This window comes from Silene latifolia, chromosome 4 (genome assembly GCF_048544455.1).
Source record: "Silene latifolia isolate original U9 population chromosome 4, ASM4854445v1, whole genome shotgun sequence".
Taxonomy (NCBI): Eukaryota; Viridiplantae; Streptophyta; class Magnoliopsida; order Caryophyllales; family Caryophyllaceae; genus Silene; species Silene latifolia.
This window is the reverse complement of record NC_133529.1, coordinates 393,978-411,522: the sequence shown is the minus strand read 5'-3', so window position 1 is coordinate 411,522 and position 17,545 is coordinate 393,978. Positions and strand designations below refer to the sequence as shown.

General features: G+C 38.8%; 3 protein-coding genes and 1 long non-coding RNA gene across 6 annotated transcripts; 3 read left to right on the top strand and 1 right to left on the bottom strand.

Annotated features, from left to right (window-relative positions):
• Window positions 1-346: 346 nt before the first annotated feature.
• On the bottom strand, window positions 347-2,512 carry LOC141652425 (uncharacterized). The gene is made up of 2 exons (XR_012547201.1): window positions 2,281-2,512; window positions 347-876 (listed from the first exon to the last, which is right to left on the bottom strand). It is a non-coding gene; the product is annotated as an uncharacterized LOC141652425 (long non-coding RNA).
• On the top strand, window positions 396-7,411 carry LOC141652424 (uncharacterized). 3 transcript variants are annotated; one of them, XM_074459881.1, is made up of 9 exons: window positions 443-780; window positions 883-916; window positions 1,016-1,222; window positions 1,303-1,392; window positions 1,495-1,560; window positions 1,684-1,775; window positions 6,745-6,792; window positions 6,869-6,976; window positions 7,067-7,411. In XM_074459881.1, exons 1-9 carry the CDS (start codon window positions 443-445, stop codon window positions 7,104-7,106), a joined length of 1,023 nt encoding a protein of 340 aa, XP_074315982.1. In that variant the 3' UTR covers window positions 7,107-7,411. The 3 variants fall into 3 exon arrangements, with proteins under 3 accessions (XP_074315980.1, XP_074315982.1, XP_074315981.1); XM_074459880.1 differs by lacking the exons at window positions 443-780; window positions 883-916; window positions 1,016-1,222; ... (1 more) ...; window positions 1,495-1,560; window positions 1,684-1,775 and adding exons at window positions 5,267-5,797; window positions 5,869-5,902; window positions 6,015-6,122; ... (1 more) ...; window positions 6,427-6,492; window positions 6,568-6,659; XM_074459879.1 differs by lacking the exons at window positions 6,745-6,792; window positions 6,869-6,976; window positions 7,067-7,411 and adding exons at window positions 1,881-1,928; window positions 2,019-2,267 and having other exon boundaries at window positions 396-780.
• Window positions 7,412-7,789: 378 nt separating this feature from the next.
• On the top strand, window positions 7,790-10,234 carry LOC141652423 (uncharacterized). Its single transcript, XM_074459878.1, has one exon. The coding sequence runs from the start codon at window positions 8,032-8,034 to the stop codon at window positions 9,940-9,942; it is 1,911 nt and encodes a 636-aa protein (XP_074315979.1). The 5' UTR covers window positions 7,790-8,031; the 3' UTR covers window positions 9,943-10,234.
• Window positions 10,235-14,740: 4,506 nt separating this feature from the next.
• On the top strand, window positions 14,741-16,960 carry LOC141652422 (pectinesterase/pectinesterase inhibitor-like). The gene has a single exon (XM_074459877.1). The coding sequence runs from the start codon at window positions 14,933-14,935 to the stop codon at window positions 16,838-16,840; it is 1,908 nt and encodes a 635-aa protein (XP_074315978.1). The 5' UTR covers window positions 14,741-14,932; the 3' UTR covers window positions 16,841-16,960.
• Window positions 16,961-17,545: the final 585 nt, after the last annotated feature.

Sequence of the window (17,545 nt, the reverse complement as noted above, 5' to 3'; positions counted from 1 at the left end):
CATACGCGGGGCTGTTAAAGTTCTCCGGTAGAGTTATTATGACGGTAGTTAAATTGATTTTTTTTTTTTTTTAATTTCGGCAATATACTTTGTTTACAAAAATGAAGTCCTCCAATTGCTTGATCTGGAACACAAATTAGTTAAGCATTTCATTGTTTTGTTTCCATGAATTTGACGCACGCAAATAAGTGTAAGAGTATTGGAGGCCAGCGCAACAGGTTAACGTGGCACATGTTTCACATATCTTCCCGTCAAACCCGATAGTCCATGGATTCTATTATTATTATTATTATTATTATTATTATTATTATTATTATTATTATCTTCACTGCTGACTGCTGCTATCTAACTCCATTAACTAAACAATATATATCCGTCCAAACTAACTAACTAACTAGCTAGTTAGTTAGGTGCATATCGTTAATATAATAATTTGTAAGCCATGGGGGTAGTGATATATTGGTACGATGCAATTTGTTTCGCCATTGTTGGTGTGGCAATGCTTGTTTCGGTATACATGCTGTGGACAAGGGAAAGGGGAGGGAGGATGGAAGAGACCATAATGTACCACAGTTTTTTGGTACCCAGGTTACACACTTACCATAATAATAATAATAATAATAATTTCATAAGTTGGTCTCAACTTTGGAGTAGTTGTTGGCGTGGGCTGCACCCTGGTTGGCTGTTGGGCTTTCGTCTCACCTCCTTCTTTCTGCTTGCCGCCTTCTTGTCTTGGGATATCCATGTCTGGGGTGCTTCCATTTTCATCTATTACACCGAGTAACCTCTCTTTCTTTTCTTTTCTGTTTTCTATATACTATATTAATTCTCAAGGTCGAATTTGTATAACTCGTCACTGTCATATATATGGTGTATCTGCAGGTGGACATTTGCGTTAGTTATGCTGTATTTTGCGGTATGCACCCCACCAGATAACAACTACTCCCACAAATTCAAATTCAGTTACAAACGAATAATTTAGAATAATTAACTAAGGTGACGACTGTTTGTGCAGATTGGGAGTGTTATGTCGGCTTATGGCTGCTGGTTATACTGTTCTAAACATGGTAGATCACTTAATGTACAAGATATTGAAGCGGATGGCGACACTGGAGAGAGTAGAAGCAGAAAAGGTGACAGTAACTACTACCAGGAACAGGAACAGGAACCAACACTGCAACGGGCTGGGTTTTGGGGATATCTCATGCAAATTGTATACCAGGTTAGTGTGAACAAATGAAATTTAGAGGTGACTGAAGAAACAGAAAAATAAAAAATAAATCCAACATCTTTGGTTGACAGACTTGTGCAGGTGCTGTGATTTTGACAGATGTAGTTTTTTGGGGAATCATTGTACCTCTTCTGTCAAACGCACGTCTTGGGTTGAACCTGGTGAGACATATATAGCTTTCCATCTACCCACTTTGTAGTACATGAATTCCAAATATGTTCGCCTTTATAGCAATTGTCTTTGTTCTGATGTATGTGTTGCAGCTGATGGGGTGTATGCATACTGTGAATGCCGTCCTTCTAATTGTCGATACTTCAATCAATGGACTTGTAAGTTTGTTAAACACTCACTGATAGTCTGATCTGTTAGCAGCTATGCTAGCCTGTGTTACAACTCCGAAACAGAGTCATTCCATTAATTACTCATTAATTCTGATATTTTGCTTGTGGTAGCCATTTCCTTGGTTCCGGCTAGCTTACTTTGTGCTATGGAGCTCAGCCTATGTTGTATTTCAGTGGGTTATACACTTAATTGGTTTTTCATGGTGAGCACTTAAAGCTAGCCACAAGTCTTTGTTATGCTTAGGCAATACTAGTTTATTACTCCGTACGTAGTAATTGAATGATAGTCACATCATTATCACTGTTAGGTGGCCGTATCCTTTCCTCGAGTTGTCAACACCAACGGCACCATTCAGGTAATGTTAGCCTTAGCCAGTTTGCCCCCGTGCGTCTAAAATAAAGCACGCAGATGCGGTTAACTAAGAAGTCTTGTTTCTTTTCTGCAGCTACTTAATTCTGGCAGTATCTCACATTGCTTGCTATGGATTGTACGCACTAATTGTCAAATTCAAGGATTTTATTTTTACCAGACTTTTTCCGGATTCATACATTAGGTTGTACTAACTACTAAGCCCTGAGGGAATAGGGAATAGGGATTATGCAAATGAAATGTACTAGTGTGCCAAAATGTGTACCCCTGTACTGTCCCTGTGATATGATCTTGTTTTCCTACTAATCGTATTATTCAATTGAAATTAATAAGCATACCTGATTATGTAAAGAGCGTGTGATATGGTTGCTCACTTTCATACTCCAATTACTCCCTCCTTTCAATCCAAAACCCGTTTTTCAAGAAAATGACATTGCTCCATTTCTTTTCTCTTTCCCTGTTACCCAGCCGTTTTGTGGATGGAGGTGGGGCTGGTGCCTGGTGATAGGGGAAGTTGGTGGTGGCCTGGGTGGTTCGGGGGTTAATGTCTAGCTGATGCCTTTTTTTTTTTTCCTCTTTTCTTATGTTATCCCATAAATGTAGTACATTGATTAGATTTTTATTTGATTTTTACCTTTCAAATCGTATGAAATTTAACTCGACTTATTTTTTTTTTTTGTAAAAAAAATTCACAAGTATGGATAATGGATCCATAGTCGGTGGGATGGATCATAGGAGATACATAAAGGAAATGTGAAATTGAGAGGAGAAGAAACGTAGGTGAGTAAATGAGAAGGGTAATATGGAAAAAATCATACCGAAGTAAAGAAAATACGTACTGCGAAAATTAATACCCTAAAGTAAATAGAGAAAAAACCAAAAAACTAACAGGTTAAATCACATCTACAATTACTAATTACAGTAAATAATTAACTATTTAACTACACATCTACAATTACTAACTTAACCCTAAACTAAAAGGTTAAATCACATTTGCATGTAGTGTGTATGTATTCAAAAGGATAAGATATGTTGGTCATATCCTAGAGGATCAACCTAGTTTTCTTACCTAAGAGGGAGTATCTAACAAAATATTCCCTAACTCAGTCAAACCCGTAGGTAACAAATGCTCCATGGCATGTATTTGACAAGAGAGTTTTATTTCTGTACTACCTACAAAAGAGTTACCGGTTGTAATATTTGCGGACCAACAATAAAGTCATCCTAAAGAAAGGCAACAAAGTGTGCACTCGATCTCATATAAAACCTTGAAACGGGGAAAATTGGTTCAACCGGTTCGACTACGATTCAACTCTTTGGCAAGTCGGTTATTTGCATTTAACCGATTAATTGCCTACCCAGTTCACTAAACCAGTTTTGAACATTCCTATAATATACTCGGTAGTGTAGTAATTTTACTATATATATCATTAAATGTAATGCAAAATTTAGAAAAATACCGAAAGTGACTAAGGGTTCTATGGTCCCCATGAAGGGGGAGCTACGTCGTGGTTTTTACCGTCTGGATGGATATGCAATGAAAACCTAACAGGATAGCTGGAAACAGAAAAGTCGTGCACGTGTTTCGTTCGCGGAAGAGACGACGAAGTTAGATTGTTTTCAGGTCACAGACGGACGCAAAGGTAAAACTCTTGTTGGTTAAAAGGTGGAGAGCAAGAGGTTTCTCTCCGGAGTCAAGTAACATCATTGACTGGGTTTAGGCTGTACATGGTGCATTGGCCGTGATATTGAGTTAGGGGTGGGGACCGGATACTAACTCGGGTGTGCAGCTGGTAATTTCAAAAGGCCAATGGTTGATTCCTCGGTGGTTGTCTTTTGTGTTGGAGGGGAAGATTTGTTGGGTAACACCCAATTGTCCAACACAAGTTTTGTTCAATGTTACAAGATGTTACATGTACATACATTACAAAGTTACAATGTACATGGTGGAGTTCAATGAATATATTTGATTTATTGTATTAGTTATGGACAAGGGGGACTAATGTCTTTATGAAGATGTTAGTACATGGAATTTGTTCCATAGGTTTTCCTATATAAAGAATGATTTTCATTTGGAAAACAACACAAAGGGTAATATGGAAAAAACCATACCGAAGTGAAGAAAATACGTACTGCGAAAATTAATACCCTAAAGTAAATAGAGAAAAAATCAAAAAACTAACAGGTTAAATCACATCTACAATTACTAACTACAGTAAATAATTAACTATTTAACTACACATCTACAATTACTAACTTAACCCTAAACTAAAAGGTTAAATCACATTTGCATGTATCTTGGTTGTGTGTATGTATTCGAAAGGATGAGATAGGTTGGTCATATCTTAGAGGATCAACCTAGTTTTCTTACCTAAAAAAAAACTTCCATTGAGTCTCCTTTCTTAATAGCCGGGAGTATTAATCCTTTAATCGTACTTATTTATTCCTTTTGACTCACTCCACTCGTATGTGTCAAGTGTCAACCGAGTAATTCAAGTTAACTCGTATCAAATTCAGGTTGTGTCGAGTCAATAATGGAGACGATTGTTAACAGGTCAGTTGTTTAGGTTAATTTCGGTTTTCAAGACCTTGGGTTGGGTCACTTCGGATTTTAGTCATTTTCGAGTAAACTATTATCGTTTTATTTGAGGATAATAATCAGTGCGGATCTAATAGTATTCTTGTTGCTGAAACTCTCGTTTTAAAAGAAGACATTTTAGCAGCTAAATACTTAGGAATCTCGAAGTTAATTGTAGAAGGTGCTAATTTATATGTTATCAACTCAATCTGTAGTACTTGGCAAATTTCTTGGGAAATTTCTAGTATTATCAAGGATGTAAAATTAGAGTTTCAGTTCTTTGATGAAATAACAATTAAACATTGATTTCGTGAAACCAACAAAATCGCCGACTTTATGGCTTCTATTGGACATTTATGTCTATCTCTTTCGAGGTGGTTTAAAAGCCGATGACTTCAACTTACTTTTATTATTTCGAAAGGATGTGATAGGTTAGTCCTACTTTAGAGGATCAATATAATTTTATTAACTAATAAAAAAAATAAAAAAAATAAATAAACATCTGGATAAAGTTGGGTGAATGGATAAAGTAATCAATTAGTCTTGTTATTGACGGGTATATCGGTCTATTGTTATAGACGGGTCAAGTATAATGAAAGTGGTGACATTTTTTGCCCCACCACCCAACTTGTTATTTGTCCTATTAAGAAAGTGGTATTGTATTTGACCCGTCTTTTATTATAGTCCGATAGTATCCGTCCATAATGAGAATTTGTATAAAGTAATATAGAGTGGGAGACAAGAGAGTAGTTGGTCGAGTATCCGTAGTCTGTGAATAAATAGAGAAAGAGACGAAAGAGAGGGAGCTCCACCTCCTAAAGTAAAAGCGGAAGATGGTGATGAGGCACACCGCACACCTAATTGGTTAATTGGTTTTGGTTGGATGCTCTCACCAACCAACCAACCAACCGCAGCCTTATCATCTTGATTAATTGAATAATTGAATAATCAGATTGATCAAATCAAATGCAGGAATCAGGCGGCGTGGTTGTGGGTGTTGGTCTTGATTACTGGTTGAAATGGCAGGTTCCAGTATGCGCACTCATCATGATCATCCCTGCTGCTGTTGCCCTCAAACTTATCACTAACAATCATCATCATCATCATCATTATCATGACGGCCCCCTGAGTATGCAGGATTTGTGGGTTCCTTGCTGGAGTAATCTCAACCCCAAATGGCTACTTGTCTACCGAGCTTTCGCTTTTCTCACCATGTCTTACCTTCTTTACAAGATGCTTCTCTTTGCCGGCCTCTTCGCCTTCTATTTCTATACACAGTCAGTCACTCTTCTTCTCTTTCTTTTCTATACAACCTCTCACTCACTCACTCACTCACTCACTACTGCAGGTGGACTTTTACCTTGGTCATTCTCTATTTTGCGGTATGTTTATTACTGACTACGGACTATGTTTTACTGTGTCTTATTACTCTTTGTTATTATGACTATTCTTTCTGGTCATGGATCTGAGTGTCCTTTTTTTGTATTCATCTAGGTTGCTACTGTTGTCTCTGCCCGAGGTTGCTTCATGTCTTCCTATAAACTGCAAACACCCAAACAGGAAGCCGGATTTTTGGGCTCCGCTTTACTTGCCATTTATCAGGTTACTTTACATTTATTCTAAACTCTTTTTCTGCTCTCCCATCACACTCATACTTGCACATATCCCTTCATTAGACTTCTGCAGGTGCTTCCATACTCACTGACTTGGTATTTTGGTGCATTCTCATGCCTATGATGGCAGGCAAAGACTTTCAACTTACACTAGTGAGTCGTCTTACTACCCAATTCCCTATTTCATCACCATTCTCAATATCTCGCAATCTACCCATTTACAAGTGGGAAGAGCTTTTATACACAAATTAACATGTCAAGTTACAAGTAAGGTGTTTTATTTTGGATGGCAGGTAATAGTATGCATCCACTCCCTAAATGCAGTCTTCCTCATCATTGATTCTCTACTGAATGCTCTTGTAAGTTCAGGAGTATTTCCCTTATATGCCTACTTATAACACCATATCACATAAATGACTTCTCTTGTCTTTCAGCCATTTCCATGGTTTGGCTTCAACTATTTTATGCTGTGGACGGTGACATACGCCCTCTTTCAGTGGGTTCTTCACGCCTGTGGTTTCCCATGGTAACAAAACTTGTCCTAATATTTTACTGCCCACTAATCACTCACTAACATACAAATAATCAAGTAGCTGATGAAATGGTTGCAGGTGGCCATATCCCTTCCTGGAGCTCTCAACTCCGTGGGCGCCTCTGTGGTAAGTTTGGAATGACTAAAACTCTGACTCCCCTCTATGAGGGTTTGCCCTTACGAAGAAACATGTGTGTCTGCAGGTATCTTGGAATTGCGGTGGTTCACATTCCGTGTTATGGGCTGTATATATTGATAGTAAAGGCAAAAAACTCAATCTTGTCTAGGCTATTTCCACGCGTATTTATCAGGTCAATAGCTGCTGCCTCATCACAATCACATGTCTTTATTTCTAGTTCTTTCTAAAGATTGCCAAGCATCACGTGCTCGAGGTTTTACAGGCCACATGGAGAAATATTGGATGATAGCAAAACAGATTGAGGCATTTAGGTTGGAGGGATGGAAGATTAGCGATCAAATAAATGGAAGCCATGGCTATTTATTCCTTGCATCAAGACAATGCATGCATGCTCACTTAGTTGTTTGTGATTGACTTGCTTTTATTTCTCACTTGAAAAATTCTAGAGGACAAATATAAATCAGCTTCATTCAACCCTTTCTTCTCCCACTGGGCATATGGGTACTCAATATACATTATAATCACGGCCAAATGACATTTGCAATTTGGTTTTCGTGGATTTATGAATCGTGCTAATAACATGTAGCGACGGGTTAGTTAACTCAAATAGAATCCAAGTATTATGGCATCACCGAAGTTTTGCTACTTACTACTGAAGCACAAGTCCTATAAGCTCAAGGTGAGAGTTAGTGGCAACTGTCTCGTACTATATTTCCCACTTGTTTGTCGTTTTGGCTTACTAGTTTACAGTGGCGGCGCAAGGATTTCCCGTGCGAAAAATTTCAGCGGGGACGAACGAGTAATATTATAAGGTAAATTTAGTGGTGTATTTACTAATTACAAGTCCAGTTAAGTGGTTCGTCGTCTCTTATGTATGTGAAAGAATTTAAGGAGGAAGAAGGTAGCCACCAAAACTTTGTCGAGTCAAGTGAAACGATGGGCACTATAAAGCTTAGGAATTTGTTTAGACTATTCTAATTTCTACATTCAGTGCATACAATTGAAAGCAATCATTATACAAAAAAAACTAAACTTTTGTACAAAAAAACTGGAGTGGAGTGTAGAGGGCTAGTTGAGTGGCGGCTGGTATGTCATCTCTTACGTATGTGATGAAAGGAGGACTACTCTATATATAAAGGTCATTAGGGATTTGTTTAGATTATTATCCTACATCATACATTCACTTGTACTTATCTTTCTATATATTATTATTCTACAAAAACTGCAATGGAGTCTACTCCGAGTGGCAGTATCATATTTTCCACAGTTGGCCGCCCTCAGTACGGCTTCGATATCTTCTCAGTCGACATTCACTCATCTCCCACCCATGAAGTCCGCCTCACCGATGGCACCTCTGTCAACTTCAACGGCCAATTCATCGATGACCTTCAATCTATCGTGTTTGTCTCCGAACGCAATGCTTCTGCACAGCTCTACCTTACCCGGGTCTCCTCCTCCTCTGACCCGCCGCAGAAGCTAACCTCCGCTCCTACCAGCCTTTTCCATGATCGCCCCGTTATTCATGAGGACTGCCTGTACTTTGTCTCTGCTCACCAACCTCCTTCTTCCCTATATATTAGCTGGCCCGCTGTCTACTTCTCCCTCCAGGGTAAGGATATCGTAACTCGCCTCACCCCACTTGATGTTGTTGACTACAGTCCCTCTGTTTCTCATTCCGGCAACTACATCGCCGTTGCTTCCTACGGCTCCAAACCTTGGGGAGGTGAGTTCCACGAGCTTCATACCCAAATTGTTGTCTTTCCTGTTTCCGACCCCTCCAAACGCACCGTTTTGGCTGACCGGGGCGGCTGGCCCACTTGGGCTAGAGATGACTCCATCTACTTCCACCGTCAGTCTGATGACGGCTGGTGGAGCATTTATCAGGTGGATTTCCCAATCTCGGAGGAGTCGGAGCCGCCTCGCCGCGTCACTCCCCCGGGGCTTCACGCTTTCACTCCTGCCGCATTTCACGACAGCTCTAAAATCGCTGTCGCTACACACAGAAGGGACAGGGGACCCTACCGCCATATCGAGATCTTCGATATGGAGACAGGGAACTTCCACCCTGTAACGGAACTGCTGAACCCGGAAACACATCACTACAACCCATTTGTCTCCCCCGGATCCATGTTCCTGGGTTACCACCGCTTCCGTGGTGAAGGCGACAAAACAGTAATCCCGAACTTGGAATCAATAAGGTCGCCCGTCAAATCGGTGAAGCTTCTCAGAATAAACGGCAACTTCCCTGCTGTCTCACCCGACGGCAATCTTGTGGCATATAATCCGGGGCTGGAGGATGCCAATGGGGGAGTCAAAATAATGAAATGGGACGGCTCAAAAAGGTGGACCTTGATCAAAGGCCAGATAGCCTTCCACAACTCGTGGTGCCCAGCAGATAAAAATGTCATATTCACATCACTGGGCGGCATCTTTCAGGCCTCCCACATCCCAGTTCAGGTTGCTCGTCTCACCTTCGATGCATCAAACCTAGATATGGAAAATGTAGAGGTGAAGATATTGACTAAAGGGGAGACCGGGAACAACGGTTTCCCAGCTTGCTCGCCTGATGGTAAGCTGGTGGTGTTCCGTTCAGGGAGGTCGGGGAACAAGAATTTGTATGTCATGGACGCAGAGAAGGGAGAGTATGAGATGATAAGGCAGCTGACTGAGGGGGATTGGACAGACACAATGCCATGCTGGTCTCCTGATGGAGAGTGGATCGCTTTCTCATCCAACATGCACGACCCTACCAATGCGGTCACCTTTGGGATATACATGGTGAGGCCAGATGGGTCTGACCTCAGGAGGGTACACGTGGAGGGCTCAAGTGAAGTCGCCATGGAGAGGATCAATCATGTGTGCTTTAGCCCTGACGGTCACTGGCTCGTCTTCACAGCAAACATGGGAGGCGTCACAGCTGAGCCGGTGTCATTGCCTAACCAATTTCAGCCGTATGGGGATATATTCATCGCCAGGGTCGATGGAACTGGGTTGACTCGCCTCACGTGTGATGCCTATGAGAATGGTACGCCTACCTGGCATTCTCACCAACCCCTCTCCCTCAACAACAATTCAAATGTGGAGTTGGATGGGGAGCCATTGAAAGGCCTCTTTGTAGACCCTCTTTGGATGACTTAAACTTGGCTGCCTCTTAAATCTTAATTTCTCTTCATTCTCGACTTTGATTCTCTTCAAAGAATATGCCATCTTGGAATAAGGATGGCTATACCCGATGATACCGAATCCCGGCGCCACATTAATTAAAGAAAAAAAAATAATAAGATCTTACTTTTTTTTTTGTGCCAAAATTTTAAGGGCAAGTATGTAATTTTATATCTGTTTAATTAAAATAAACTCTAACTCTATTAAATTTTTTATCTTATTTTTGGCCAAGACAATTCCTTTATTTAATATTAACCTAATTTACACTAAAGTATCTTCATCATTTGTATTGTAGCTGAGTACCAAAAAAAAAAAAATCATTGTATTGTGGCTTTCATCTACTGGATTCGTTCTTCATCTACAAACTAAAGAGAAAATACAAAATAATCCCTCGATGAAAAAAGACACTGGAATTAACGAACCTTCGAGATGTAATAAATGGGTTCTCATAATTTAAGATGTCTTACACGGCCAAAAATCCAATAAAACTCGAGTTTACACTGCCTTGCCCATGATTGATGATTCCTTCAACTATTATATGATACCGACTGCCTTACCATATGAATAAACTACATCATTTTACTCGTTAAACCCATGCTTGAACATACACACCGTATACTCAACCAAAATAATATATCTTATTAGTTTAGATCTCGCGCAATAAATACGGTATTTATAGAGTTTTAAATTTTATATTACTTAATTATGCTAAACTAGTTTTTGACCCGTGCAGTCTGTACTGCACGGGTGGTAATGAAAAATATTATTAAAAGTAAAAACTTATGTATTCTTTTATTTACCCGATTTGTAAATATCGTCGACGTTTTCATTCCAAAAGACGATAATGCCCTTTGCATAATTACACTATTTTCTCTCTCTAAACAATTTTCTCTCAAATTCTATTAAAAACCAACTACATTTCGATCTCTCATTGCATTAAACCAATTAAAAGATGTTAGAAATTAACGCACATCGACTAGAAAACTTAAATAAATTCAAAAATTCGGCAAATAAACGTATTAAACACGGTTTTTTTTAAAAAAAATGAGCTAGTTCATGGACTAAATGTTGAGATTCAGCAATCGACGATGGACCAAACGTTGAAAACCAACGTTTGCCATGGTCCGAACGTGGAAAACCAACATTGGTCGTGGTCCAAACGTGAGAAACCAACATTGGCCGTGGTCCAAACGTTGGAATCCCACGTTTGGCCACGGAGAATTTTTTTTTTTTTAAGAAAAAAAAAAAAAAATTCCATGGCCAAACGTGGAAATCCAACGTTTGGACCATGGCAAACGTGGAAATCCATGGTTTGGTCCATGGCAAACGTTGATTTCCACCGTTTGGACCATGGTCTGAACGTTGGTTTCCAACTTTTGGCCATGGTTCATCTTTCGGGGGACAATTTTCAGAATTACACAAATAATTTAAAAATTCGCTACTACTAAGTTAATACGTCAAGTAATTCAACTATCGAATAGATTGAACGATGCGCAAAAAAAAATTGAAAATTAAGCAAATATTGAATTGATTAAGTTGTTTACGTACCGTTGAATCGAGATCCGACATATTGTTAATTGTTGTTGTTGTTTTTTGTTTTTAATTTAGTTGTGTTTGGGAGAAATTTTTTTAGAGAGAGAAAGTCAAAAGGACAGTCATCGTCTTTTTTATGAAAAACGTCGTCGATATTTACTAAAACGTCGTCGATATAAATCAGCCCTCTTTATTTAGTGAATTAACTAAACGGATAATTCACGCGGTACCCCTTAAGTTGGCCACTTTGCACCAAAATACCAAATTTTTTATCCGAAAAGCTTAAAGAGGCCATAACTCATGTTTACGAACTCAGACAGTGAAGATTTTTTTTTCAAGTCAATCAACTTTCCGAGTACTACGATTTGAAAAAAAAAAATTAACGAGTTTGGAACTCGTGACCATGAGATATGCTCACTCAAAGTTTGTTCGGTCGAAAAAACTTTGACGCACAATAACTCCTAGTAGCGGAATCCAAATGCGACAATTGTATTTTCAAAATGTAGTTCTCGGAAAGATGAGCGATTTGGAAAAAAAATTCGTCACTTTTGGAACTCGTAAACATGAGTTATGACCTTTTTAAGATTTCTGGTTCAAAATTTTGGGAATTTCATGCAAAGTGGCAAACCTTGGGGGTATCGCGTGAATTATCCGTTAACTAATAAATTTTAGAAAATTATACTTTACCTACCCATACACTGTTGATATATAAGCTTATGTTAATTTTATTCAAAGTATTCCCGCTATTAATATTTTATTTAAATTGATTGGTTAGCTAATTGTTCATATATACTTTCTTTTATTGTTAGATTTATTTAATTTGTATATATCATGATTATTAATTTGCTACTCTAAGGTCTCTCAAGAGACCTACTCCATGATGTAAACATGTCTCTAAATTATTAGTTCTTTTATCAGGCTATTAAAAGAAGATGTGTGGTTAATAAAATTATTCAGATAGAGGATCAGAATGGTAAGTTATGCAAAGACAGCAATGATTTTCAAGAAGGTTTCTAAGTTATTACCAAAGTAATATTGTCAAGAGAGGTAGTTCCTAATCTGTTATACTCAAGCTCATATTGAGATTCTGAACTAGGAATGACAATGGACCGGATCTTGGTAGGGTCCGATAGAATCCAGATCCATATGCGCCACACCAACGTTAGATCCATATCCGATCCATATCCGGTGGATCCAAATTTTCCAGATCCATATCCAGATCCATTTTCAAATAAGTGGATCCATATCCAAGGGGTCCGAAAAATTAGGATCCATATCCTACCCATCAGGATCCGGATCCACGGATCTAGATAGGATCCAGGATCCGTTGTCATCTCTAACTTACAACTTGTGTAGTGTGTTTGTGTAATGTTAGTAGAGATGATAATGGACTGGATCTGGGTAGGGCCCGATAGAATCCAGATCCATATCCGCCACACCAATGTTGGATCCATATCCGACCCATATTCGGCGGATCCAAATTTTCTAGATCCATATCCAGATCCATTTTCAAATAAGTGGATCCATATCCAACCCATATCCACGGGGTCTGAAAAATTAGGATACATATCCTACCCATCAGGGTTCGGATCCGCGAATTTGAATAGGATTCAGGATCCGTTACCATCTCTATTCTGAACTCTCTAGTCACTGATTATGAAATTAGATCTACTTTCTTTGGTATACCCATTGGGAACTCACCAAGACCTGATAGATATTCAAATGGATTTTATAAATATGCTTTGCCAGTTATTGGAGTTGAGTTTACATGATTTTTTCAGGTCAGGATAGATGTTTTGACAAATCAATGCCACTAATATTACACTCATCCCTAATTAGTGTGAAAGACCTACTAGTGTTAAGCACTTTAGACCTATTGCTTGTTGTAATGTCATCTATAAGGTCAAGAGAGCATCTACTTAACTCCCTAAGAATTATGGAACAGTTATATTTTTCAAGTTATTAAATTAAACGATCAGCTTTGTTTGTGATGGTGATGACTGATGAGTGACGTCTTCACGAGCGTATAAAATTTTCATTTATATTTTTGTTGATCTATAACTGATTAACTGGTTACTTCTCGATATTTGTATTAGTATTTTTTGCACTATACGGTGCTGGAAAATATGCGGTGGTTGGCACTCAATCGGAATGTCAATCGACAAAGGATAACTTGGATAACGATATAATTATGTACTCGCTTTCCTTAAAGAGTATTTAAACCCTTACATTTGCCTCGGTTTTCATGAAATCTATCGCATGATAAGACTATCGATTCTCTCTCTTTCTAGGCAAATTGAATCGAGGGAATACTAGTTGAGTTTTGTAAATTTGTTTGTTCTTTCAAAGTCGGAAAATTTGAACTTTTTCTTATCCCAATCTTCATGTGCAAATATGGTATTTATAACCTAACATGCATGTACATGCACTAAAAATAAACGAAAAGTCATCATTTAAAAGACGCCTTTTAAGACAAGGATTTACATTCAATAATTAAGAACATTTAATGGATTAAGTATAGATACAGTCAATGAATTAAGAACTATACATTCAATGAACCAGGCACATTTAATGAATTAAGTACATTCAATGAATTATTCCTCATCAACAATAGCTTGATAACCCGCCTCTCAAAACACGTAATCTCGTACATTACTTGTGCACTCCGACTCCCGTACTCATATTATAGGGAGTAAGATTACACGATTTTTGACCGAATCTCAACTAACTCAACTAAATCCAATGATTCGCTTAAATCACCAACATACAAGTATTGTGTATTTGCATCTCCCAGGGCACTGGGGTTTATCATGATGATCCTTATTTATAAAATTTAGTCTTAAATTTTATTATTGATTATGGAAAAATATGATGTGTTATACTTGTACCAATATCAAAAAATTGACATATAAAGTGTGTTACTTGAGAGTAATTATGGCAATTTTAAACATGTTTTGTGTCAGGGTCAATAATAAACATGTCATCAGATTTACCTTTCTTACATATTGTCACAAATCCTTTTTTAGAAAATGTTGAAAATTTAGTTAGGCTTAATGTGACATAATCAATTTATGAGTCATTTATCACATAGTGCTTGCCAATCTTATAACATTCATATATGGAAAATGAACATAAATAGAAAGATCATTGAAACCACAAATTTGTACGACAAAAATGGAGCATAACCTAAAAATAACAAATGTCTTTGAGAAAAGAAAGGATGAAGGGGAGGAAAGTAAGGGCTATCTAAATTTAGCAAGATTCCAAAACTTTTCATTTAAAAAGAACGCATTCCTTAGAGATTCAACATCACTTGAAAACAAGGTGTGTTTAGGGAGAGAGATAACGGGAGATAATAAAGAGGCATATAACTCTCTCCCTATCTATATCTTGTACGAATAAAAAAAAAAAAAAAAAAAAAAAAAGAAGAAGAATGGCGAGTAAGGTAGTAATATCTGTAATATCAATAATAATGGTGGTAGCAGTTGTGGTGGGAGTTGTAGGTGTGGTTCACCATACTTCTAAAAAGGATGACACTAAAAACGAAAATAAGGATGAGAGTTTATCTTCATCAATGAAGACACTGACTGCACTTTGTACTCCTACCACTTTTAAAGATGCTTGCATCAAGAGTCTTGGATCTGTTGCTCAAAATGAAAGCACCACACCCCAAGACTATATTCACGCGGGTGTCAAGCTCGCTCTAGACCAAATTATCAAGGCCTCCAACCTCACCGACACTCTTATTCCTAAAGCCAATGCAACCAAGAACGCCGAAATGACCCATGAGGCCATTCAAAGTTGCAAAGGACTTTTTGATTTGGCGGTTGACCGTCTTAATGAGGCTATCAACCACGTTCACGATCCTAAATCCTACAAGGACGACGGATTAGTATGGAGTATTCGTTTATGGTTAACTGATGTTGTCACATTTGCTACCACCTGTGCCGATGAATTTGAAGAGGCCGAGGCTCCAGAACTACATAAAATAATGCAAGACGGTATTGTCAACGCTACGGAGCTTACCATTAGCATGCTTGACATCGTTACTAAATTCAATCATGTACTTGGCAGTTTAGATCTTTCTCTCAACACCGACAAGTTACTAGAGATCGGGACTTCTGACAATGGTAATGTGACATCAGGCATTAGTCGTCGTCTACTAGGAATAAGTGTTGATGCTCAAGGTTACCCTACATGGCTTTCTGCTACCCAGAGAAAACTACTTGGTGCCAAACGTTTCAAAAAGATGAAAAAGAACAAGGGTTTTGGAAAGAAAAAAGGAAAAGGTAACAAGGGAAAGGGGAAAAAGATCAGAAAAGGAGTCATCGCAGGAGGAGTTGCTGCCGGAGGAGCTGCTGCCGGAGGAGCTGTTGGGGTTCCTCGTGGAATTAGACCAAATGTCGTGGTTGCCCAAGATGGTAGCGGACAATTTAGAAGTATCATGGCGGCTTTAGGTGCTCATCCGGGTAAGAATTTTCAAGGGAGGTATGTCATCTACGTTAAGGCAGGGATATACACAGAGGAGGTTCTGGTAGGAAAACAACACCCTAACGTGTTCATGTATGGTGATGGCCCAACAAGAACCGTGGTAACTGGTAACAAAAGTTTCAAAAGAAAATTTGTAACCTCAAAGACGGCTCCTTTTAATGTGGAGGGCATAGGGTTTTTCTGCAAGGATATGGGTTTCCAAAACACAGCTGGATTTGAAGGTCATCAAGCAGTGGCTTTAAGGGTTAACGCTTTACAAGCAGTGTTCCAAAATTGTTGGTTTGATGCTTACCAAGATACCTTATATGCACAAGGTGGGTCTCAATTTTTTAGGGATTGTCAAATATCAGGCACAGTAGATTTCATATTCGGAAATGGTGCGACCTTAATCCAAAACTCAAGAATACTAGTTAGGTTGCCTGGTGAAGATCAGAGGAATATGGTAACAGCACAAGGTGGTGTAGCTGCTAATGAGCCAACTGGACTTGTGATCCAAGGTTGTGAAATCCTACCAGATAGGACGCTCTTTCCTCAAAGGCTTCAAGTTGAAACCTATTTAGGACGTCCTTGGAAGGCTTATGCAAAGACTGTGTTCATGGAAACAACTATTGGTGATTTGATTCGTCCTGAAGGTTACTATCCTTGGACTGGAACAGTTAATCTTGACACTTGTTTTTATGGTGAGTTTGCCAATCGTGGACCTGGTGCCAACACCGCTACAAGGGTCGCCTGGAGACACGTTAAAGTTTTAAATAGACTTGAGGCCCAACGTTACACAGCTTCTATCTTCCTAGCTGGTGCTTCTTGGGTTACGGCTACTGGTGTTCCACTCAACCCTAATCTTGCCTAGATCACCCCTACTTTTGTATTCACATACATTTGTTAATTTCACTTTTTTTTTTTTGTTATTTAATTATGATATTTAAAAATCCATCTACCAACACCTATATTACAACTAGTTATTTCATTATTTTTCAAATCATCCAAGCCGATCCAACTATATAACATACTAGATTTTGTGCCCGTACATTGTACGGGTTATAATATTGATTCGTCTCTAATTGTATCTTCGCAATTGAGAAGTTATGTTTACTTTCTTAACATTAGTTTTCTCGTGAAAATGTCAGTATATACAAATACATTGAAATATTTTTTTATAATATGAGTATATACTGATGGGGCATATTCTGCACCGCTGACCAAGTCAACATATTGAGCAAGGTCAAAGATACCCACAGCAAGTCAACGACTTAGACAGCCTAGCCGATGCAGCCCATCGGCCTGTCAGCATGGGTCTCGGCATGGCAACCTGCCAGCCGGGACACATACCCGCGTACTCATATCCAAGACCCCTCGGCGGTGAGTCAACAGGGCCCGCCGGCCTGCCATAGGTCCCTCGGCCGAGGGGTAGATCAGTCTTTCCACCTGCTAGCCACTTGGCCACTACGTGACAAAAGGTGAAAGCCTATAAATACTCCTCAACCTTCATTGAGGAAAGGATCCACAACTTAACCTAAGAAACACTATTCATCTGGTATTATCTTCCTTATCTCTC

Bases quoted from the DNA above. Each gene is read 5' to 3' on its own strand.
- LOC141652423 (XM_074459878.1), top strand. From the start codon at position 8,032: ATGGAGTCTACTCCGAGTGGCAGTATCATATTTTCCACAGTTGGCCGC.
- LOC141652422 (XM_074459877.1), top strand. From the start codon at position 14,933: ATGGCGAGTAAGGTAGTAATATCTGTAATATCAATAATAATGGTGGTA.
- LOC141652424 (XM_074459881.1), top strand. From the start codon at position 443: ATGGGGGTAGTGATATATTGGTACGATGCAATTTGTTTCGCCATTGTT. The intron at 781-882 runs GTAACCTCTCTT...GTGTATCTGCAG, and splicing joins ATTTTCATCTATTACACCGA to GTGGACATTTGCGTTAGTTA. The intron at 1,561-1,683 runs GTAAGTTTGTTA...TGCTTGTGGTAG, and splicing joins ATACTTCAATCAATGGACTT to CCATTTCCTTGGTTCCGGCT.